This window comes from Podarcis melisellensis, assembly GCF_964234715.1.
Source record: "Podarcis melisellensis genome assembly, chromosome: 1".
NCBI classification, from domain to species: domain Eukaryota; kingdom Metazoa; phylum Chordata; class Lepidosauria; order Squamata; family Lacertidae; genus Podarcis; species Podarcis melisellensis.
In genome coordinates this window covers 63,026,095-63,050,820 of record NC_138528.1, presented here as the reverse complement: position 1 = coordinate 63,050,820, position 24,726 = coordinate 63,026,095, and the positions used below count along the sequence as shown (strand labels likewise).

General features: G+C 41.6%; 1 protein-coding gene across 3 annotated transcripts in view; it reads left to right on the top strand.

The window, feature by feature from the left end:
* MPPED2 (metallophosphoesterase domain containing 2) overlaps positions 1-24,726 on the top strand; it is a 125,561-nt gene that overhangs the window by 94,096 nt on the left and 6,739 nt on the right. For all 3 annotated transcript variants that reach the window (XM_081883250.1, XM_081883252.1, XM_081883251.1), the window contains exons 5-6: positions 22,687-22,802; positions 24,207-24,320. In XM_081883250.1, the coding sequence (XP_081739376.1) occupies positions 22,687-22,802; positions 24,207-24,320 (230 nt within the window). The remainder of the gene's footprint in view (positions 1-22,686; positions 22,803-24,206; positions 24,321-24,726) is intronic.

The window sequence follows — 24,726 nt, the reverse complement described above, 5'->3', positions numbered from 1 at the left end:
TATACCAGAGCAGAAGAGAATTTCCTGTTCTCTTGCAGGCTCTGCCTTCTCTGAAAAATGTTACTATAATGCAGCAGAATAGAATATGGAAAGATAGAAATCAAGAGATAGTCTGGTAATGTATACAGTGGAACCTCGTGTTATGTACTGCCCTCCTTGCGAACGCTTCGGGTTACGAGCTCCACTAACCTGGAAGTACCGTATTTTTTGCCCTATAGGACGCACCGGCCCATAGGACGCACCTAAATTTTTTTTGGGGGGGGGGAATAAAGGGGGGAAAATTATTTTACCCCAGCCCCCAACCCCAGCCCCCAGAACAGGCAGCTCTCCACAACCCGTGGGAGCCCACCGCCGGACTCCCATGGTTTGCGGAGAGCTGCGCAAAGCTAAGCCTGGGCGCGCTCCGTCTCCCCGCTGTCCCCCGCTTCTCCCAGCCGCCAGCCTCCAAACCAGGTCAGTGGACAGCGGGATGGCGCTGCATTTGCCCCATAGGACGCACACACATTTTCCCTTCATTTTTGGAGGGGGAAAAGTGCGTCCTGTAGGGCGAAAAATACGGTAGATGCTTCTGGTTGCGAACTTTTTAAAATCTATAAATCATTAGTAGATTGGCTTGGATTGTTTTGCATTCCTTTTTTTCTTATATTTTCTTATCTTCCATACTCATAACACAATCGTGAGGAGCCTTGAGCACAATCTTGTGAGAAAGTATCATACACATCCATTTGAAATACAGTGGTACCTCTAGTTACGAACTTAATGTAGTTAAAAGTCACTTTGAGGTTTGTTTTTAAACAACCAAGCAGTATATAAATTTCATGAAATACGTATTCCACTTTTTCCATCGTTCAATCCATGCTCAAGGCAACTTACAACATAAAAAGTACATATGTTGCAAACATCAAAAGTAGTCATAAACAATAAATAAAACATCAAAAAGTACACATACAAATTAAACTATTTCCACATAAATCATAAGATCTAAAATAAAGATATAAAAATTCATATCAATAGCTGCAACATACCCACTCCCAAACAACCCCCAGTAAACAATACCCCTGGCCAAGAGTCTGTTTAGCAGCCTCAGCTTCTGTACCTGGTGTCAGAGCCCCACCTTCCAAGGGCAGGTGGGAAAAGGCCTGAAAGGCAAGGAGCAGGTCTTCCAGGACTCACAGAAATTTAAAAAATAAAAATATGCACGTAATGGTGAACTGCAATCTGTTTGATACCGTACTTTTGTATTAAGCTTTTTTAGCTGAAGATTAAATGTTGCTTTTCTATGACAGGAATGTAGGTGAACTGGAAAATCCCATCAACTTGAAAGTGATAAAAAGGTCAAGGTGATAACTATTTGATTAGACTAATTTGAATTGATAGAATGAGAACAATGGAGAAGTCTGTAAAATTCAAATGCATGCATTCTCTTTTATTAACAGACAACAGCTCAACAGAAGGTAGCTTCTTCTTCTGTAGCTCAGAAGCACCTAACATATCCATTTGAAATAGTTAAAGAGGGTGTTTACTAAAAAGTGGCCCAAATGACTTTTACTGTTGACTCCTAAAACCACAAAAACTTTGATTTAGCTCTACATGATAAAATCTCACCTCCTTGCACTTTTTGATGGCACAGTAGAAAGATTGCATGTGACCCACATTCAACCTTTATGTTAACCCAGGCTATAGCATGGACTTGCACTGACATCTGAGAGCTTTTTAAGTTAAACCTTGTGAACTCGAAAGTAGCAATATTAAATATTGTATGAGAAGCTTGTCAAAAAATCTTCATAAAACATGGCCTAAAAGCAATATCATGAGCTCCTTTTTATAAGCGTGGCACATTTTCAGTATAAACAAAGAAGTCATAATCTTAAAATTCTGGAGAATTTGTATTCTAAGGGAGATTTTAAAAAGCAGTAATCATATTTTGTATGATAATTATAATAGTAATATCTCTAAAATTAATTGTTCTCCACTATCTTCAGAATTTCACTGTAAGTATAGATGGTGCACGTAAATAGTCAAATCTTTTTATTTTTATTTTTTAGTACCTGAACTTTTGATTATGCCCTGAACTTCCAACACAAGTGTATGGGATTCTTGCTCTTTAGTGCAAACCATGGGAAGTGGGTTAAGAGCTCTCTCCTATGTAAACACTAGCCATTCAAAGGCTTTGGCAGAGAGTGGGAGTTCACATAGTTGTTGTTTAGTCGTGTCCGACTCTTTGTGACCCCATGGACCAGAGCACGCCAGGCACTCCTGTCTTCCACTGCCTCCCGCAGTTTGGTCAAACTCATGTTCGTAGCTTCAAGAACACTGTCCAACCATCTTGTCCTCTGTCGTCCCCTTCTCCTTGTGATGGGAGTTGTAGTCCCAAAACATTTGGAGGGCCGAGTTTCGCCATGCCTGGTGTAGTAGGTACAAAGTCAGTTGCACACTACATTCCCCCAGAGAGCCAGGTTTCCCCACGTTCCTGCTATGCAGACTTGTAAAAAGCCACTTGTTGAGTTGTGCGTGGCAAGTTAGAATATCCTTGAGGTGATCAAGCAGGCAAACTTCGTAAATCAGGTCAAAGCTTGGTTCTTTCTTCATAGAGCTTATTTGCCAAAGCAGCTAGGTAGTCAGGTGTTTTACACACTTACCTCTGAGTAAGTCTCACTGAACTCAGTGAGTCTTACATGTGAGTAGATATATAGGATTGCACTATTAGTACATTATTTTTTATAGTTGCTTTTGTATGATAATTGCAAAAGCCATAATGTGATATGGGCGGCGGGCATGTACCTGAATCCACTATATCCTGCAGTTAAATTACTGGTTATAAGCCAATGCTTTCCTATAAAGGTTTGCGTTCCTAGGGAAGGGAAATAAGGTCACTTTTGCGGTTGCCCGCCCTTGTGCTTTTCCTCTCAGTGCTAGCCCCTTAAAAATTGTTGTTTCTTTTTAAAATTATGCAGGACCCTTCATTATACACCCCGCGGGCCCTGGCACTTGCCTCAACATGTCATGTGCTGATGTGCTGCCTAGTGGGTGCTGATGACATAGGTCTGCCTAGTGGGTAGAAATATCCGCTGTAATTATATGAGGATCACAAGTTAGTGGTGAAACGCATGGCATATGCCTGTAAAACACTTAATCCAGCCACAGCCCCACTAGCCATGTATTGAAATAAGCAGGAAATAAAAACAGGAAGTTTATCACTCTTAGAAGGTTTTATTCTGCTTGGAAGTTTCAGACTTTCCAGGCTTGATAGGGTTCATCAAATGGCAATGTCCCTGCACAGTTGGGTTCTGTATGCAGAGTTGACCCAGATTAACCTCCGTGTGGCTGCCTTTCCCCCCTTTTTAGTGCACTCTTGTTTTGCTTTTGTGTGTGTGTGTGAATCCATGTTTAACTGAGTGAACTGGAGTTCAGAGAATAAGAAAGCCCCAAATCCTGGACCTCTGTGGAACATAATACTAAATGCTTTTCCACATTTGCCATTCTGCAGAGTTAAGAGAGGTTGCTTTCTTGTGCTTTTCCTCATCTGTCACAGTGGCAATATGTAGTGACATTTCTAACTGCTAGCATGGAAACAAGATAAAAAGTGTTTGGGACAACTGGGAAATTTCATTTAGACAGAATGTCAGACCCTAGTCTCCAGTGTAAATACTGTAGCTTTACCATGTCCAGCTTTATGATATCATTTTATGTAAAATTATATCAGAGTCTAGCTATGAGCGGGAAGACCATTGCGCTTGTTGAATAAACTTCCACTTATCCTACCATTTAGCAAGACCTGCATCCCCTCCATATCACTGCTGTTTGTAATGTATAACAAATTTTAAAAGGTGCCTGGCGTTGTAAAAGCTCAAGCACTCAAAAGAAGCCCTGCAATGCCTTGATCACAGTGGAGTTCTGAAGGTTTGTTAAGCCTCTTCAGCAAAGCCATCTCCTGGCCCACATTTTTCTTGGAGATCAAGTTCATGCTAGCTAATGATTATTTAGATTTCCACAGTAACCTAACACCGATATTTCAGGACAAATAGGCACCAGTGTTGCTCCTGAATGAGCAAGCTGCATGTATTCATAAGCCATTCCATTCATTTCTCTGACATGTAAAAAAAAGGGAGGGGGAGGGCAGCTTTCATCCTATTGCCAACTCTTTTATCTTTAAAGCATCAGGTTTCCGGAAATCATTCTGCCTGCGCCACAATTTCAAAGACTACTCTGGACTATTCAGAAACTTTTAATTCTCATAGTTTTCAGTAGATGTTTCTTCTTTTCCACACACTCAAAAAAAATCTTAGTAAAAGTATTTGTGTGCAGAGTTACTTCACTTCCTGCTATTGAGGACCGTGCATTGTTTAAAAAGATGCTGTGTTTATATACATTATAGTGAGGACTATGGCCACAGCTATTGTTGAAAGATGTTACACAGCCATTTATCACAGTATGTCAGCAAACCCATTGTAAAAATGTCCTGCTAGTTAAATGAGGCTTAGATTTAATGGGGCTGTAAGAAAGAAAGAGTTTCTTTTATCATACTGTAAATAAGGTTCCTATAGCAATGTCATTAGGTTAAGGTGTAGACTCCCTTCTGAATTAAGATAGCAACACCTCTTGCAGAGGTAATGAAACAATTCCGAAAAACAATTCTGGCAGTGTTTTTGTAGGGAGCAGTGCTTTGTCACAGACATAGACAGTACTGCAAAATGAATGTTGAATGAGACATATGGTCTGCTATATGTTTCACTTGCCAATGAAGCTACGTAGTAAGCTATTTACGTCCTGCATTTGGGAGGATTTCAGAAAACATTCAGAAAAAAGTACTTGATGGAAAGAGGTTATTGAATTCAGGGTATGTCTGCACTGCAAGTTACCTTGCTTCTGTGGAATCTCAGAAACTGGATGGAATCAAAAACTCAGTAGGGACAGTGCCCATCTGCTCCCATCTGTTCGATTCCCTAAACCGAAAACCAAGCCGCGGCTTCCGATTGGCTGCAGGAGCTTCCTGCATGCAACTGGAAGCTGCGTAAGCCATGTTGGACGTTTGGATTCAAAAAAATGTTTGCAAACTGGAACACTTCCAGGTTAGCAGTGTTCGGGAGCCAATTTGTTTGACAACTAAGCCGTTTGGGATCCAAGGTATCACTGTAATGGCTAACTTTACTGCATGGTAATCACCAGAGATTTTCTGAGGTATCAAAAAAGGAGGAGCAATTTGAGCTAAAATAATTTAAAATTTAATTTTAACAATTTCAGTTTACCATGATTTTAAAAATAAGGCAATTATCAGCCTAGAAATCCCTTGTGGATATAAGGCATCCATTGCACACATTCCTTTTGTGTGAATGGGGAATTGTGTTTACATTTGAGCTCTGTGTGCAATCTTGAGTGTGCATGGGGTTTTGGACTTAGCTGTCCTTTAAATGCTAAAATAATACACCTCCAAAAGAGAGTTTTATCTCAGACCAGCAGCATCCTGTCAGTTTTTAAACCAGTTGACAACTTCAGTGTATTGATGCCTATTGCACATCTCAGGGCAAAGAGGGGGATATCTGTGTTTATCAGTGTTTGATACAAAATGGCTCTTCCGGACCAAACTGATAAATAGCTATGAAATTCATTTTTAGAGTGTTTGAATTCAAATCTTTATAACTTACTAAATGGAAGACTCATAAGCACAATTCACAGGTCATCAGAAGAATGAATATTTTAAAAAGCATTATAACAACCATAAACCACAGACCCTCCTTCACTGACCTAGAGCTATTTCAATCATTTGAAAGCCTCTTTTCATATGCTAAGGTTTGCCCTCTTCACATACCTTTCTGTAATAATGGTCACTTGTATAGTCCTATCTTTCTGAATCTTTATGCTTTCCTTGAGCACTAGCTTCTTTCAATTCTTTATGAGATTTGAGGTCTCTTCATTACTGTTTTCCCCCCTGCTTGTTGAATTGTTTAATGCATATCTTCTGCTCAGCTCCTCCTCTACTTTCTCTCAGCTTTTGTGATGTCTTCTGATCAAAGACGTGTTTTTCTTTCCTTACTTTAACCTTTTCTCTGGGTTGCCTGCTAAAACCTTTTATTCTTGCGACGGTGACAAACGCCTCCCATTTGATTCCCCCTCCCTCATAACATTTCTAAAATATTCCCTTTCCTCTCTTCTTTTACAGCCCAAATCCTGGTTGATGATCTTGTTCCATCTCATTATGATTACTCTAATCAACTTCTCTGGCTTGCCTTTGCTATATCTCAGCCCCTTTGTTTCTTTCTGCTAAGTGCATTTATCATGCCCATCATTTTGATGACAAAACAAGTGTGCGCTTAAAGGCTTTCCATTGAATGTCTTTGAATTCAGCATAAATACACTGACGCTTACTTATGGCCTTCTGCCAATGTTAGTCTATGATTTAATCTTACAAACCTTAAATGTTCTTTTTCAGGGCATTTCTTTTTAATATATTCTGTCTGTTACAACAGTTGCTGGAAGTTTTCAAGCATGTGAATGGGTCAGACAATCATTTTCCAGCCACAAAACGACTTTCTACTGTTACCTATTGGCATATTTCCATGAGAAATTATTGGGTCTTGGAAGGACAGAGTGAGCCAAGTTCAAAAGTTTGTCAGATTTAAAGTGGCGTGTGGTTGCAGTGCATGTGAAACACTTTAATGTGTTGTAACTGCAGAACTGTTTGTGAAATCATAGTGGACATAATGTATTCTGAGCACAGAATTTGATAGTCCATAGCACAGAATTTTGATTTCTTCCTCAGAACTTTTGTTATTGTTATACATTTGTGCTGCAATCCCATGCACACATATTTAGAAGTAAGCCCAATTGAAAATCTTGATTAAACATGCATATGCTTCTACTGTAAGCCCTGCTCACATCCTGCATTTTATTTTCAGGGCCTAATAATTATGTGTATAAGACATTTCTTATCACTTTCCCCCTCTTTTTCTTCTGCTTCTCTCATACTTCTCACTGACATTATTTTGCCTACTTTTAGGTGTAAAGCTTTTAGCAGGGTCCTGTTTTACTTAATATTTTAAAGCATTATATAATTGATGGAACTATATAAATAATAGCAACAGTATAAGAAACACTGCCCAACTTAACCCATGCCAAAGGGAAAACTCTTTTCTAGCACCAATATTCATCAGCATGATTCAGTGTTGTGAGGGAAGTTAATAGAGGGCACCTCACTGTACTCATTTGGAAATTATGGCTTAATAAAATAACTTTAAAAGGCTCTAGAAAGTGATAATTAAAAAAACCTACTGTGGCTTGAAGTATAAAATGCACAGTCACAAGGGCATGATAAATTTGCTGTTTTATATATATCGTCCGTTCATCTAACTTCATTGCAATCATAGCTGTACATTTAATAGCAAAAATAATTTGTTCTGTTTAGCATCCAGAACATTTGAGGTACAAAGACAAAAATGATTACAAAATAACTGCAGATAAATTACAAGCTTTGGTTCAGGATTGCTATAAAAGTTTTAGGCATACTTTTGAAATCACTGGCTGTCCTCAGATTCACTTTTGTAAGTCAAGTGAATAGAACCCACTATCACACTTTGTTATATACAGTGGTGCCCCGCAAGACGAATGCCTCGCAAGACGAAAAACCCGCAAGACGAAAGGGTTTTTCGGTTTTTGCGACGCTTCGCTAGACGATTTTCCCTATGGGCTTGCATCGCAAGACGAAAGCCCATAGGGAAATCTCGGGGACCTTTTTTTAAATGCTGGCGGTGGGGAGCAAAGCCTTTTTTCCCCCTCCGGACTTCAGAAGAGGTCCAGGAAGGCCGGCAGGGCGAAAGGCTTTGCTCCCCACCGCCAGCATTTTAAAAGCGGTCCGGGATAGCAGGGAAGCGCTTCCCGCTATCCCGGACGGCTTTTGAAGGCAGGCAGGGGGGGCAAAGACTTTTGCCCCCCGCCCGCCTTGGGAAGAGGTCCTGGACCTCTTCCCAAGGCGGGCGGGGGGCAAAAGTCTTTGCTCCCCCCTGCCTGCCTTTCCGGGAGAGCGGAAAAGGCAGCGCCTTGGGAAGAGGCAGCGCCTTGGGAAAAGGCAGCGCCTTGGGAAGAGGTCCAGGACCTCTTCCCAAGGTGGGCGGGGGGCAAAAGTCTTTGCCCCCCCCTGCCTGCCTAACCGGGGGCTTTTAAATCGCCCCGGGACTGTCCGGGGCGATTTAAAAGCCCCCGGACGGCTTTTGAAGCCTCCCCCCGCCGCCCGGCGTCGGAACGATGTCCCGAAGCTGGGGGGCAGGGCGGGAAAGCCTTCCCCCGCCGCCCGGCTTCAGGGCATCATCCCGATGCCAGGCGGCGGGGCAGGAACGCCTCCCCCCGCCGCCCGGCTTCGGGGCATCGTCCTGATGCCGGGCGGCGGGGCAGGAACGCCTCCCCCCGCCACCCGGCTTCGGGGCATCGTCCCGATGCCGGGCGGCGGGGCGAGAAAGCCTCCCCCCGCCGCCCGGCTTCAGAACGATGTCCCGAAGCCCGGCGGCGGGGCCGCGAAGCCTGGGCGCGCTGGCAACTCTCCGCAAGGAGCGCTCCCGCTGCTTGCGGAGAGGTCCGCGAAGCCTGTCCTGGACCTCTTCTTTGTCCCCCCTGCCTGCCTTCCCAGGGGCTTTTAAATCGCCCCGGACAGCGGAGAAGTCCTCCGCTGTCCCGGGCGATTTTAAAATGCCGCCTGCCAGAAGAGGTCGGGGGAAGGCGGTTTCCATAGGAACGCATTAATTGATTCTCAATGCATTCCTATGGAAAACTGTGCATCGCAAGACGAAAAACTCGCAAGACGAAGAGACTTGCGGAACGAATTAATTTCGTCTTGCAAGGCACCACTGTAGATTAGGTAAAGGGACCCCTGACCGTTAGGTCCAGTCACGGATGACTCTGGGGTTGTGGCGCTCATCTCACTTTATTGGCCGAGGGAGCCGGTGTACAGCTTCCGAGTCATGTGACCAGCATGACTAATCCGCTTCTGGCGAACCAGAGCAGCGCACGGAAATGCCGTTTACCTTCCTGCCGGAGCGGTACCTATTTATCTACTTGCACATTGACGTGCTTTCGAACTGCTAGGTTGGCAGGAGCAGGGACTGAGCAACGGGAGCTCACCCTGTCGTGGGGATTCGAACCGCCGACCTTCTGATCGGCAAGCCCAAGAGGCTCAGTGGTTAAGACCACAGTGCCACCCATGTCTCTATATTAGATTAGACTTAGTTTATATGCCACCAACTAGAAATGTGAGGAGGCATCAATCTCTTTTTTTCTGTCCCTGGCACACTCTGTAGATGACACCACAGGAATAATGATTTTTTCTGAATGGCTTAGGGAGGTTTGATTGACTGGGGGGGGGGGGGACGACCGTACCAGTGTCCTGTCCCCCACCCCACTCTGGTTACAAACCCTATCTTCTCTCCACCCCTCTTGACTCCTGCAGATAAAAAAGGAGAAAGGTGTAAGCAAAATAATCCACTGCCCTACTGAAGGCATTTCTGTGGGAGAAAGATGCTGAAGACAGGCATGGGACCTGCTGGCAAAGCAAAGGGGATAGGCAGAAGCATATAGGAAGGCTTTCGGTGGAAAATGTAGTAATGGCGGCCCTGGGTGTCAGGAGAAAGACTGGTCTGTGGCTCAGAATCTTGGGAGGGCTATGCCCCACTTTGCCCAACAATTTTAGCAACCTGTTTCCCACACAGGTTATCTGCCTTCTCCATTCTGTCACTTGGGGTGATGTTGCCAACCCTGCCACCACCACACAGGGGCATTCATGACTAAATAGGGTGACACTTTTGCCATCTGTTTGATGGCATTCAGGATGTCTCTTTTCTCCTGCAGTACCTTCCAGAATCAGCTTCCTATTGAAAGCTTCTGGACCTGAGACATGGGGCAAGGCAGGTAGATATAACTCAGTCCCAGATATCTCTCTCTCTCCCTCTCCCTCTCCCTCTCCCTCTCCCCCCCCCTCTCTCTCTCCCCCCCCCACCTTTGAATATGTATTCTAGCTGCTTCCTATCTCTCTGCCACACAGCCTGCTTTAGCCCCTTCAGCCAGTACTATGAGGTGCAGCAATGCCCTGTGCTTTATTCCCAAACTTTGTGCTCCACAAAGGTGACCCACATACACCCAGGAGGTCAGGATCCGCACAACTGAGCTCCAGATCTCCAACCCTGGAAAGGATGGTTTTAAAAAATAAATAAATGATTGCAACCTAGAAGAAGAAAAATTGGAGGTGTGTTTGGGAAGGGAAATTTACTTGCCTTGTGTTATTTTTCTCTTCTTGCCTTTATAGCAGCTGTGGCTTGCAATATGCTTTTGATCTGGATGCATATTTAGACCTTGACTTCTATTTATCAGCTATCTATATTATAAGAATCTTGCTTCTTGTCAGTCTAATTTCAAGTTGCTGCCGGCTCCTGACACCCAGCACTTTGTCAAGTATAAGCTGCTTGGCTCCTATTACTACTGATTTCAGCATTGCTAATAAACAGCAACACCAAGGCTATATTTCCTGGTTCCTGTCACACTGCTGCTTTCCTGGGTGAAATAAAAGTCCTATTAACATGCTCCTCCTCATTGGCTCTGACAGCTTGATTAATTAGCTCCTCTCTTTAGATGACCTCTGCACTGACATGACAAGGAGGTGAATATAAAATGAATAGTTTGTCCATATAATGGGCTACTGTAAGTTTCTAGAGTTTTATCAGATCAGACTGTCTGGGGCCGGGAACCTGGAGTATAAAATCTATACTCCACAGCTGTCGAGTTTTGAACTACAAAGCTTTACAACATGGTTCAAGAACTTAAAAACAAAACATAGCTATTAAAGAAAAACAAATATCCAGCATGGCTGTGCTCTTTCATAAAAAATATTCTTTGCTTGTACTGTCATGAGCTCACAATACAAATGTATTTCCTTTTTACATTACCAGATAAAATGGCCTTTTAGCTTCCATTTTTTAAAAATTGAAAAAAATATAGCATGCAACTCTATGGGTATGCGGTCGTCCATAGGCACTGTTTTAAAATATCCCTGTAGTTAAATGTCACTCTATAACAGAAAGGTAGCGTTGGTAGCTCAAGAGATGATGTCTGTAAAAAAATTCAGTCTCAATTTTGTTATGGCAAGCCCACAGACCTTCATTTTTTAGCCCATGTAACCATTTTAAGATACAAATGTGTAAATTTTATGCCATACAAGGGTTGAAATAAGGATAATTGGTGAAGCTTGCTTCCAGCCACCTTACCATAGCATACTGCATAATGTTCACACACCCCTTTTTGGGAAAGAAAAATTGGCATTAAAAATGTGGCGATTGTGTGGTGAATTACAGTACTGTGGACAGCTTGTATATCGATTAAGTTTGGTAATCATTTGCCATGTAAGTCAACACTACCTATTAGCACTAAGCAGAACATGCTTAGTTCTATTTTGTGATATTTGGCAGAATAAAAGTGGGGTGTGGGGAACCCGTATTGTACCGTAAGTAATTATAGCTGCTTCTGATTTCGATGCCAATTTTTGAATTTGATTTACAGTCGTACCTTGGCTCCCGAATGCCTTGGGAGTCCAGCGTTTCGGCTCCCGAACGATCGAAAACCGGAAGTGATTGTTCCAGTTTTCAAATGTTCTTTCGGAAGTTGAACATCTGGCGCAGCTTCCATGGCTTCCAATTGGCTGCAGGAACTTCCTCCAGCCAATCAGAAGCCGCGCTTTGGAAGTCGAATGGACTTCCAGAATGGATTCTGTTCAACATCTGAGGTACAGCTGTATTTATTATTTAAAAGCATGCAGGTATAGTTACAGCAATTATAAACACACAGCATTTTAATGTTGACAAACTACAACTGGATTTTTTTATATATAACTTGATTAACAAATGGTTAATTAGAGGTGAAGAAGAAAAAAGAAGGTGGGTGTCATTCTGTGGTCTCTGGGGGGCCATAGGGTACTGCAGATCTCCACTTCTGCAGACAGAGGCAGAGGTCCACTGTGGAGAGGAAAGGTCCTCTCTTGCAAAGGTCCTCACTAGACCAACATTGGAAAGCTTTGCTATCATAGCAGTGCTTGGTGGGGTTGTAAGTAAAGGCAAACAGGTTCTAGGGTAGATCTCAAGAGGTTTTTGATCTTAAGGGCTAGGATTTTTCTTGAAGAACCAGCGTTTTGTATTTAATGGGCATTTTGTATTCTTTTGTTGTTGCTACTGCTGTAAATTGCCCTGATGTTTTGTAAGAACTTGGTATATAAATACAAATGCCCCTCATTCCCTGCACACACCAACGGGAGAGGGAACTATGCCAACCCTGGACCTCAAATAGTTATTTTTCTCTCTCATTGGAACAAACTATGTGTGGTGGGTTTTTTTAAAAAAAGGTGGAGGGAGTAAAAAGCCTTCTCTCACCTTTTGGCCTTGCCAGCCCAGTCCTAGGGTTTCGGATTTTTCTGGCCTTTAACAATCTGAGAAAGGAAAATCATTCCAGATCATTTTCTGCTGCTTTGTTCTAGTTTCAAAAAATGTGTACTGTGTTTTAACATGCCTATTTCTATACTTATTTAAGTAAGTACTTAAAGTGCTTACTTACTATAATTATTTATTTGAGAGCTGCTTTGATTATAAATATTGTAGAAAATCAAGAAATAAATACCAAACAGTATTATTTAATCACAGCTTTTCTCTCTGGATGCTATTACATAAAAATCAGAAATTCAATTTTCTATATTTGATGTGTCATTCGATTTTCTCTCTCTTTGTGTTTAACCACCAATGAAAGTGCGGGTGTATATTAAACTGTTGTATATTAAAGTCATGGAATCTTCCCCATCCCCCCCAAAAAACCCCCTTAATAAGCGATTCTTAATCAGTAAAGTTAATGTTTCAGTTCAAGCTCTGTTTTAACAGTGGTCTCATACTAGTTTCTGTCAAGTATGTGCTTTTCTCTTCTCCTAGAAACTAAGGTTAAAGGGGCCGTCTTTCAGGCAACAGAACAAAGAGAGGTGGGCTTAAAATTAGATTTTGTATAAACCTATTCTCATGTGAGCTGACCTCTTTATTTAGCAATATTGAAACCAAAAGAAATGAATGACCCACATTTACACCGATTTTTTTTCCTAATTACCATACAAACCCTCCCCTTAACTCAGTGTTTTTGCAGCCCAGAACTGTTCTTTATAAACTTCCCAGTTGTTTCTTTTTCATCTTAAACATCTTCATTGCCCAGCCCCTTCTGTTAATTTCTTCTTTGCTACTATGCTGATGGAGAAGCATTGCTTCACACACACACATACACACTGTATATATATAGAGAGAGAGCGAGAGCGAGAGAGAGCGCTGTAAATGCTAGCGCACATGTTGTGTTTGTGTTGTGTGTACTGTACTTTATCTTAGAAAGGATAAAGGTAAAGGTACCCCTGCCCGTACGGGCCAGTCTTGACAGACTCTAGGGTTGTGCGCCCATCTCACTTAAGAGGCCAGGGGCCAGCGCTGTCCGGAGACACTTCCGGGTTACGTGGCCAGCATGACAAAGCTGCATCTGACGAGCCAGCGCAGCACACGGAAACGGCGTTTACCTTCCCACCAGTAAGCGGTCCCTATTTATCTACTTGCACCCGGGGGTGCTTTCGAACTGCTAGGTTGGCAGGCACTGGGACCGAGCAACGGGAGCGCACCCCGCCGCGGGGATTCGAACTGCCGACCTTTCAATCAGCAAGCCCTAGGCACTGAGGCTTTTACCCACAGCGCCACCCGCGTTCTATCTTAGAAAGGATACATCCACAATAATGTGAGCCTCTAGACTTCATACTGTACCCATATGCAAATAAAATGGCCCATAAGTCAGGTTCTGTAAAATATAAACTCCGATTCAGTTGTCCATAAACTTTGAAATTGTAATATAGAAATGTTGGGTTCTAATAGCGCTGTAAAGTGTGTTCAAGTTATAAACTTTCAATCAAGCCAGAATTTGGAAATGAACTTCGGCTTGTGGATCTGGGCTGTTTGGAAGCCATTAACCATAGCAGGTTTTCCCCCCAGTAGTGGCTATCTGTGATTTTCTGGTCTGTTTCCCCAAATAAATAAAAAGAGGAACAAAGTGGAAGATGTGTATGAGTGCATGGCATATCATGGCTTTAAAAGTCAGTACAAATTGAGACTATAACTTTCCAACATTACCAAGTCTGGGTGCCACTAGGAACTGTGGTTTGTTTAAAATAGAAAGTGGAAGCTTTTGCTATCTTCTTCTGGATTGTGAAAGGGGAAGGAAGGGGGACCACACAAGCCCAAAGCTTGCAGCGAATTCTCGTAGTGGGAAACCATAGTTTCCAATTATCAAAATCCAACCATCGAGACAATAGCATCTTTGTTGCCATTTCATTGACTGCAATCAGCTTATTCCAGAGATGAATTTTTAGAGCCTTTTGCAAAAGGCTGTAGCTATTTTTAGAGTTTGGAGTGAGAGGGAAGCACATTCCTAACAGACATAATTAAAACAAAATACTTTGACAGTTACATTTAAATTTTAAATTGTACATTTATTTTAATCATTAATAGAGTTGCCCCAAGGCACTTATTTTTCATACTGTTTTGAAGTCATTTTTGTAAAAAGCTTCTCTCCTCCACCCCCTAGGCCTTTTTCCTCCCACCCACTTTTACAGCAGAAGATTAAAGATCTTGCTGACAATTTTTGCTACCAAAATTGGTAGAACAGTTTTGCAGATAGAGAATAATTATAACTGAATACTTACAACTGTAAATACAGCAAGTAGGAAGTGGCACGTTCAATCTTTTCTCTGGTTATCATTAGAATAGCAGCAGCAAATGTGAGTTAATGCAATTTATGCTACCTTTAACTCAAGCAACCACAGGTCTCCTCAAATGGGCAATGCAATTTGATTCACGAGACCAGTGCAGATAGGTCTAATCTTCTTGCTGGGCTCGCACATACTGTTGTAGCTCACTGATCCCTCTTCTTTGAAAATGCTGCAACAGTTTTGAAAATGCCAGTGAACAGCAGAGGGGCAGAAGAAGCAGATGAAGTGGAGCAGGGGGCACAGCAGCTATTGTTGAGTTTCAGTACCCACCCAAACATAGGGGTGCACTGTCAGAGGGGTAGAAAAACATTTCTAAACAGTCATTGGCTGATTAGTATGTGCAGCAGGGCTCAGGAACTAGGTACCATACACACGATTCATCATCCAGGTACACACAGATACCTGCTTCTATTTGTTTTAATTGTATCAATGCTCAATTGTTTTTAAATGATGTTTTTTTTCTGTGTTTTTAGTGATTAGTTTTTCTCTCTATGCTGCCTTAAGTCCCATCAGGGAAAAATGAATAAATTAAGTTTTGTTTTTTTTAACAATAAAAAGAACCCATGGGACATTTGATAAGACACAACATCATAACACTTTTCGATAATCTAGATGTGGAATCCACAGATGTGGATAATCTAGACTGGAACACCAATTGACTCCTTCAAATAGATTGCAGAAAGCTACATTTCCCTTCCCGTAACAACATTTACTCGGCATATATATTAATTTTATTGTCAGTATGCTTCCTATTGTCACACAGGTTTACTCCTGCATCATGTACAAATTACTGAGAGCTATGCAAGGAGAGGGCTTCATGTCCCTCTCACAGCAGCATCACAGGCGTGCCTTTGTCTTGGACCCAGCTAAGCCACAGGGTCCACAGTCGCCTGCAACTTGCTATTCCTTTTCCCCCTTTCACTTCTCTGCTGCGTTTTGACTGGGTGGTCTCCGTTCTCAAAACGGAAGAAGTGCTTTTCGGAAGTTATTTTGTGGAAGCCTTCCATTGTTTTGAAAGATATAACATAATGTGAGTGCATTTGTACTGTGTCACATGAGAGGGTTATAAAAAGATCTGTGGAAGTTCAAATCTGTCAGCACATAAAACGTAATCACACTGCATCTTTGTGTTTACTCTTAAGTGAGCTGACATTCGCCCTAGTCAAGACAGATTATTTTTGTGATTTTGCATTATTCAAATACACCCCATAGCTCATTAACTAGTTTGCAGCATAATTAGGGTCTGGAATACCTCAGAAGGGCTGAAGGGTTTGTTGTTTCCCGACTAGTAACTGAAAGTTAAAATTATTATATAGAGTTTACCTTAAGACCAAACTTGAAAAGGTTTCATTTTCTTCAACACCTCTTAAGAAATATTGTTTGTTGGCTGAAGGTGGAAAGGTTGGGTATTTTGCATACACTTGCCTAATTGTGTACTATAACCAAATAGCAGAATTTGTATTTTTCTTGCAGATACTCTATATTTTACAATACTGAATTACAGACCTCCTTTCTCCAGTGTTTTGTGGGAATCTCAAGTAGTGATCAGGTGTGTTAAGAAATTATAGTGTGAAAAGACAGCTGTTGAAATGTTTGCACAGGAACAAAACGTAGAAATGCAAGCTTGCACATCTTCCGACCAGAGGCAGCAATTCTGTTTTGGAAAATAATAACGTAAATGGGAAGCACAAGTTTCAGTTTTGCCGTGGTTTTGTAAGTGCTTTAGAGGAATCTACAGTCTTGCAAGGGTGCTTCCTCTGGAGCACAAACTTAATCATGTTCCATCTGTTGTTTATCTGAACTTATCTCAGTATATCAGTCAGTTTCATGATACTCAGGTGCCGGTGGACTAATGAGTCCTGTCAGCAGAAGTCCTACATAATGACTTCCACTCAATCAATGGGGCTTTCCCCCTCTCACCACACATCCCTCATGCCCCCTAGAATTTGCTTGGGGAATGGGGTTGAAAGCACCCCCAAGAACTGCATGCAGGGGGAGGGGAGAATCATTCAAGTTGCCTCATCTCAAAAAGAATATTGCAATGGTATAAAAGGTTAGGATAAGGGCAATCAAAATATTCAAACGTGTGGAGCGACTCACCTATGAGGAACCATTGCAGGGTTTGAACTTTTTTTAGTTTAGAGAATAGGAGAGGTAAGAAGCGACATGACAGAAGTGTGAGGAGTTCAGCCTACACTCAAGTAGGACCCTGGCAGAGACACATGCCCGACTGGCATGTTCCCTCCCTCCTGGTTGATCAGGAGCTTCATAAGCTTTCTTCAGCTCGAACATCACAGCGACCGATGCCAACTGACACAGGCACACTTAGGGATCCGCAGAGTTTGCGCATCATGCGTGACAGACCTCAGCAACTCAGCATTTTGGCTAATCTACTTTATTTACATATAAGCACACACGGAGCACCGCAACATGGCTCCCTCTCTCTCTAGCATCAGACAGCAAAGAGAAAAAGAACAAAGGACAATAGTCCCACTTCACGGAACACAGTAACACAAACATCCTGTCTCCGTCACTTCCCACTCTGTGGAGTCAAACATATACCGTCATGTGATAGACAACAATCGCATGGCTGCAATCATGGAGCAGGAATTCTAACAAGAAGTTTATAAAAATTTTGTGTGGCAAGGGAAGAGTGGATAGAGAAAAGTCTCTATGTCTCTCACAACACTAGAATTCATGGAATGAAGCTGAATGTTGGAAGATTCAGGACATATAGAAGAAAAGTACTTCTTCATGCAGCACATAGTAAAGCTAAGAAGCTCATGCCCACAGGAGACACTGATGGCCACCAACTTTAAAAGGATTGGACAAATTATCCTCCATCAATTTGTCCAATCCTCTTAAAGTTGGTAAAAGTTACCAAAGTTAGAGATGGCTATGCTTTACCTCCACAGTTGAAGGGGGAAGTGCTTCTGAATACTAGTTGCTGGAAACAACCTTGGGGGTCCTCTTGCCCACAGCTCTTGCTTGTGGGTTTCCCTGTAGGCATCTGGTTGGCCACTATGAGAACAGGATGTTGGACTAGATGAGGAATTGGCCTGATCCAGCAGATTCTTCTTACACTGAAGTAGCTGTCTTCTAATGCTGAAATGCTTGACCTGACAGAACAATCGCCTTAGTGTGATGTTGAATTCCTCCCCATATATAAATTAAACACCCTCCTTAAACCTTGGGATACTGTTGATTCTTGAATACAATGGAACAAATGCTTTCCAGTGGTAAATTGGCTGCATGAAAAAGAGAGAGGCAGGAGCTGTTTCAGTAGCCAGTTCAAGAGTTCATACACACTTCTGTGAAAATGAAAAACCATCTTGAGCATTGTTCCCTTCTGTTCCAAGTACAAAGTGCCCTTCTTTGACCTTTCTTTTGCTAATATAAATTCTTAACAGCCTGAAAATCCCTTTGCACCAAAGGAAACAAACAAGCAAACAAAACATCTGCAACACATGACCCTTATGAGAGGATATGAGGGGGAATGAACCTTGCGTGACAGATTCTAGTCACTACTAACAAGCAGCCCAATATATCACCTGCTTAAGTTGAAAGCCTTGGATTTAAAAGGATTTAGTTCCCATTGAATTCAGTAGCTATATAATTTTTTTTAGTTTAATGGATCCAAATTATCTGGGTTTCTCCCATGCCTAGAAAGTACACGTCCAAGTGGTTTTCCACTTGTCCCATCACTTTCTCAGGGAAAACCCATTCTTTAGCACTAAATTGAAGCCAATGTGAATCTGTGGAAAACCCCATTTACCTTTGCTCCAATTCAGCACTGAAGAATGGGTTTTCCCTGTTCTACACTCCTGTGGTGAGGAGACCAGGATGCTTCCCTTGGGTTTTTATTCCCTGCCTCCCTCCTCCCCCCCCCCCCGCCGCCCCATGATCAAAATAATATTCCTTTGAAACAAACAATGGTCATTCTCTTTGTTTAAGGCCAAGAAGGAATCTATAATACAAAGCAGACTTTCATGGCCTATTCATACATCTCCTATCACAATTGTGGGCATGTGACTGTATTATTATTATTATTATTATTCCCTTTTCAGCCATAGATGCTGTGAAGAAGAGTTTGTCTTTCATCTTATCTGTTGATGGGGAAGGTGTATACTTATTACTATCTCTTATTATCCTGACTTGCTGCCACCATTTATAAAATATCCTCTTTCATCCCACTAAAGCTGCCACCAAATATGGAAGGTGATTCTAGGCACTACCATTTGATTAATATGTTATTGATTTAATAACCATTTTTAGGTATGGCAATGAACAGTACAGACACCACTTTAAGTAAAACAAAAACTAAGGGTAAAACTACATATTACACTTAATACATATTACACTTAATTTAAGGGTAAAACTACATATTACACTTAGTTTAATAGTAGCTACTGCTTTTGTTTTTCTTAATTGCGGTTTTGGAGGAATTGTTGTTGGAATCACAGGATCCGAGCCATGACCTCACAAAAATGTCAGCCCGGTTCCACATCTATGAGGCTTAGTTTAAAAAAACCTTATCATAGACACCAGTGGACTTCATAGCCATGGGGGGTGGATTTTCAAGGCTATGACATCCCTATAACAACTGGGGGGGGTAGCTATTGTCAACTAAAGAAAAATAAGAGATGTGGCTGCATGTTACATGGTTTGTTTGTTTGTTTGATCCCTACATTTAGATAGATGACATCTTTCTTCCATCATAGTACTTGGTGTAGACATAAAAATTAGTTTGGCCTCAAATCTTAGCCAGACTACTGTACAGGATTGTTGTGTGAGTAAAGTATGAACCCCAATGTGTGCTGCTTTTAGCTCTCTGAAGGACAGGTGGGAAACAAGTGTGACTGGTGAATGAATGCAAAAGTTTGTCATTGGTTTTGTGGAACGAGGTAGATGATCTTAGCCTGTTATCTGTTGGCTCATCTGGATAAAAAGCTAGAGGTGGAAAGCCTTTGGTCCAAATTTTAAATGTGGATACAAAGGACTTCATACATGCAATACAAGAGCTATGTTACTAAGCTATGAGTCCTGAATACCCTAATGACTGTTACCCTAAATATAATGAAAAAGTAGTTTTATTTTACTCTTCATAGGTTGCTAAACCACAATGCTGATTAGGTGCCCGTCTCTGTGTCCTTATAAATTCTAAAAGAACCAAATAGCAACAAGAGCATGGGCAGCTATTGCTTCACTTAAACATTATAAGTGGCTCCTGGGTATCTACAGAAAGAAATGTTATTTTTTAAAAATAAAATAAAATAAAGGTTTCTGTTTAATGTATTTTCTGCTTTCTATGGTTTTGTGTTTACAGGTTCAGCCTTTGCAATAGTTTTCTGTGTTACGAACATGCTCCTTTCCACTCACTTCATTAAATGGAGAAAGGGCACAGATGCATGCAAATATTTGTGCACTCTTATGTTTTATTGAAAGGCTCTTCTTTATTTTGCAAAAAGGTCACCTGTTCTCTTTTCAGTTCGTTCAGTTCAGGACATTCTCTATTATTACAACCCAAATGTAAAACTGAAATAGATACTCTCAGGCCATATTTACAGGGCAGTCCTGTAATTGAACAATTCTGTGAATGCATATTTAATGCCCTGTCCTATAATTTTTGTACTGCAAATGGAATGATCTTCCTCCCTAGTAATCATGGGTGTTTGTGCATTTTACTTTGAGTGCCGGCAGAAATAAAAAAGGCTTTCATTACTGCTATTACTTGAGAGTGTTTCCTTTTGAGATGGATTAGAGGTACATGTAGGCTATGAAAAGAATATTTTTTGAAAATTTTGTTCCCAAGCTATTCGTTTATTGTATTAAGGGGAAAAGACTGTTTCACCCAGAGGTCTGTATATGCTACATTTGTGGTTTGCTTTGTTGTTGTTTTAAAAAACAGGACTATACATTACATAAAAAAGGTTTCTACAGCCATATAAATAGGTGAATATGCATAGGGTTTCAAAACTGAAATTTCTCCCTGAGGATGGACTAATTCTTGGTGATGTTGGTGCTGCTGGTTTTACTCTGCTTTTTAGCAAACATCTATATTATTATTAAGTACTTGCCCTTAGCTCTAGGGATCCAGGGAAGCTTACAACAATTAGGTAAAGGGACCCCTGACCATTAGGTCCAGTCGTGGCCGACTCTGGGGTTGTGGCGCTCATCTTGCTTTATTGGCCGAGGGAGCCGGCGTACAGCTTCCGGGTCATGTGGCCTGCATGACTAAGCCACTTCTGGCGAACCAGAGCAGTGCACGGAAATGCCGTTTACCTTCCCGCCGGAGCAGTACCTATTTATCTACTTGCACTTTGACATGCTTTCGAACTGCTAGGTTGGCAGGAGCAGGGACCGAGCAACGGGAGCTCACCCCGTCACGGGGATTCAAACTGCCGACCTTCTGATCGGCAAGTCCTAGGCTCTATGGTTTAACCCACAGCGCCACCCGCATCCTATTACAACAATTAAAACTTGCCAAAAGCCAGATGCACCCCTGTGGGCATGGAATGCCGTAACTTAGGGGCTGCCACAGAAATGCCCTCTTCCAGGCTGTCCACCCCCCAGTTGATGAGAGTAGCTGAACCAACAGGGCCCCTTCTGTTGATGTTAGCATCTGACAGGATCAGTAGGGAAGGATGCTGTCTTGAAGAAGGTAGTGCTACATCCCCTTCTTTAAAAAAAACCTCTCCCTGGACCTGTTAAACAACTGTAAAACCTCCTGTTAAACTACTACTACTTCTTTGGTGATCACTCATAGCTGAGTAAGATCTTCCATGAACACCCTGTGGCAAACACTCCCTTTTGGGGCAAGGTGCTTAAGAAGGTAGTGGTAGTGAGGAGAGTTTAGCAGAAGAGTAAATAACTTATGATTAGTAATTGGTGGCCCAGATGACAGTCTTCAGTGTCTAGATGTAATGTTGAGTGCTACTGTTTGAAGCCACTGTAGCTAATTATGGTAGCATGTGGGGTGGTCATCATTAGGTGAATAGTGAGGCTATGTATGCTGTTTAGCAAGTTAGAACTTGCATATGTGGAGCAAAATAGACTGCAGAACTAAAAAGAAGCTCAATGTTGATACCATGGTAGTTGCTAACTGACAGAAGTACAATGGGCACAACTGCCAATTGTAGGGGAAAGTTAACAAGCATACTATAAACGGGGTGGACAAAGGGGAAAGTTTTTTCTTTTAGTTATTCTCAATGGGTTCTCACAGTGACTTTAAATCCTCCCTCCTGTCACTCTGAAGCGTTTGTGAGATTAACACAATTTACCAATGACATTGCCTCCTCTAGCACTAGAGTTTCTCTGAGCCATAGTTGCATGTGGGGATTCTGTTTTTTGTTTGTTTGTTTGTTTTGTTTTATTGATTGAGTCACATGTTCCAGTGTTAGGTCACGGCTACACCATGGCAAAACTCAAATCTGAATGTAAATTAAACTGTGAAACCTTTTATTGCCTTAAGAGAAGTCATTTCAGAACATTATTTTTGCTCAGTGAAACGTCAGTTTTTGAAGAATAACCTTTGGCAGCCACCAGTGCCCCACAAGGAAGTAATTATTCCGAAGAATCAATCCTGCAATCATCATTTGTATAATTAATGTAGCAAATTATAGCTTTTCTTTCTCAAACCTATGTGAGAAAAAGATGTTTTAACATTCCATTTTTTCTCTCTTGGAGACTGTGGCCAGTTGTGTGGGTTCACTGTGATGATGGACTTACACTGTTATATTGAAATACAGGTCTATTTCTCAACCCTTTTGCCTGTAGGTAATCGTGAAGAAGCGCTATCTACAAATAATCTGCTCTATGCACAATTAAAAAACAAAAACAAAAAACATTACTCTTCCACATTGACACAATATATCTTCTTTCCTTCAAAGGACACCATGGTTTAATGGATGGGGCTTTAACCTACCCAGAGGTCAATCACTGTTGGACAAGTGGAATCTTATTCCCGAAGGTATTGATATATTAATGACTCATGGACCTCCTCTTGGTAAGTGACACAAAAGCCAACAAACAGCTATCTTGAGCTAAGAGTTTCATCAGTGAGCCGTTTAGCCAAGTCATTAAGGGGCATTAAGGAGAGGGGGGAGAAGTTGGTCACCTTTCTGTCCTGTGGTGTAGAACTATGTCTTCAACTGGACTCATTAAATACTTTCCAGTTGTCTTGATATTAAGGCAGCTTCCTATGTTCATAAGAAATGAACCAGCTGAACGAATGTCCTGTGGTGCTGAAATAGCATTAGCCAAATTTGTCCCTGGTGTAACACCTTTCAAGTTGATTAAGCAACACCAAGGAGGAATGTGCAACTTCCATTCATATTTGATATAGCTCTTGCTCCTCTCGGATCTTTCCACTCTTCTGATCTTTATGAATGCATTATTTCAGACCGCAGACTTTTGTAATAATTGATGTCAGACTTTATGGATTTTCTGCATTATCTGTAGAACTTAGTGGCTTTTTCTTTTAAAGCAGTCAATTAATACTAACTTGCTGAGAGTCTTTTCAGCATTGCCCTGTATTGCCTTCTTCATGGCCAGGTCTCAGGAATAAATGGGTATTGGCAGACCTCATTCTTCTCGAAGTCATGGAAGGTTATTGTCTTGGGACTGCCCAGTTCTCTTCAGCAGAAAATCCCATTTGCAAATTGGCACATTTTCCAATCCATATATTCAAAATAAAGATATACATGGGACTCTACACAAGGAGGAACTACCCTTTTCTCTTCAGTTTTGGGGAACGCTTTATCCACACAGTTATATTTTCATGTCCTGACTCTTGAGTAGAACAGAGAAGGATCACGTTCGTTTTCATAGGGATACTGTGAGATTTATGCTGTGCTGTTTGTATTTCAAATAGATAAGGTACTAAAGTTGATACTGACCAGCCCGTGCAGAAAGTAGCTACAGCTGCAATATTCTACAAATTCACCTGTGAATAAGTCCCACTGAACTTGGTGGGGCTTACTTCTGTATAACTGTGCGCAGGATTGCAGTGTCTGGCAAGCAGTCATCACCTGACCATTTTGGCAAAGACCATTATGGAAAGAGCAGGGGAGAGAGCAGGAAGATGCACCGCTGCCGGGAATAAATGTCATAGAGCCTCGCGCTATGTAGAAGAATCTATACCTGTAGTTTAATAAATCAAATTATGTGGAGAAAAATGTTAACTGGGAAGGAGGGGGCAGACATCAAATAAGGAAAAAGAATCCCTTGGAACCTAAAAGAGACAAAGTGACAATGAAAAGTTTCTTAAAAGCCATTGTATGCTTTAATGGAGATGTTAGGGTTACAGATAATGCAATAAACCTTCAGTGAGTTATGGCTTCCTGAAAGTCTGCATGAAACCTTACCTGAATAGAGAAAATTAAGAACATTGATTACATTTTGCTTTTAGGTTTTCGAGACTGGGTTCCAAAGGAGCTTCAAAGAGTTGGCTGTGTGGAACTGTTAAACACAGTACAAAGGCGAGTAAGGCCTAAACTCCATGTCTTTGGTGGAATCCATGAAGGTAAGAAATACGCTAGCTATGAGGATGTTTGCTAAGATAATACCAGAGTTAAATGGCGTGCTATTCTACATTAGATTTTCAGACAACCCACAAAAATAAAATTGACTCAATTATAAAGCAAATTGTTTGGTGCTCAGTCAGGGCTTTTATAGATTTGAGATTTTTTTTCCCCAGGTGGCCGTACAAACCATTTTAATCATATCAACAAATGATATTTTTGAGAGGAAAAAGTAGTAAACCTGGGGCAAAATGGTGGGCAGTGATTGAAATCATGGAATGGAAAGAGACCCCAAAAGCGCTGTGCTCTCTAGTAAAAGGATGTGCATTTATCTAGCCTCCACATATGGATCATTATAGTCCAGAAGAAAGTTTTCTATCAGTAACAGCAGTCATAAAAGGGGAATGA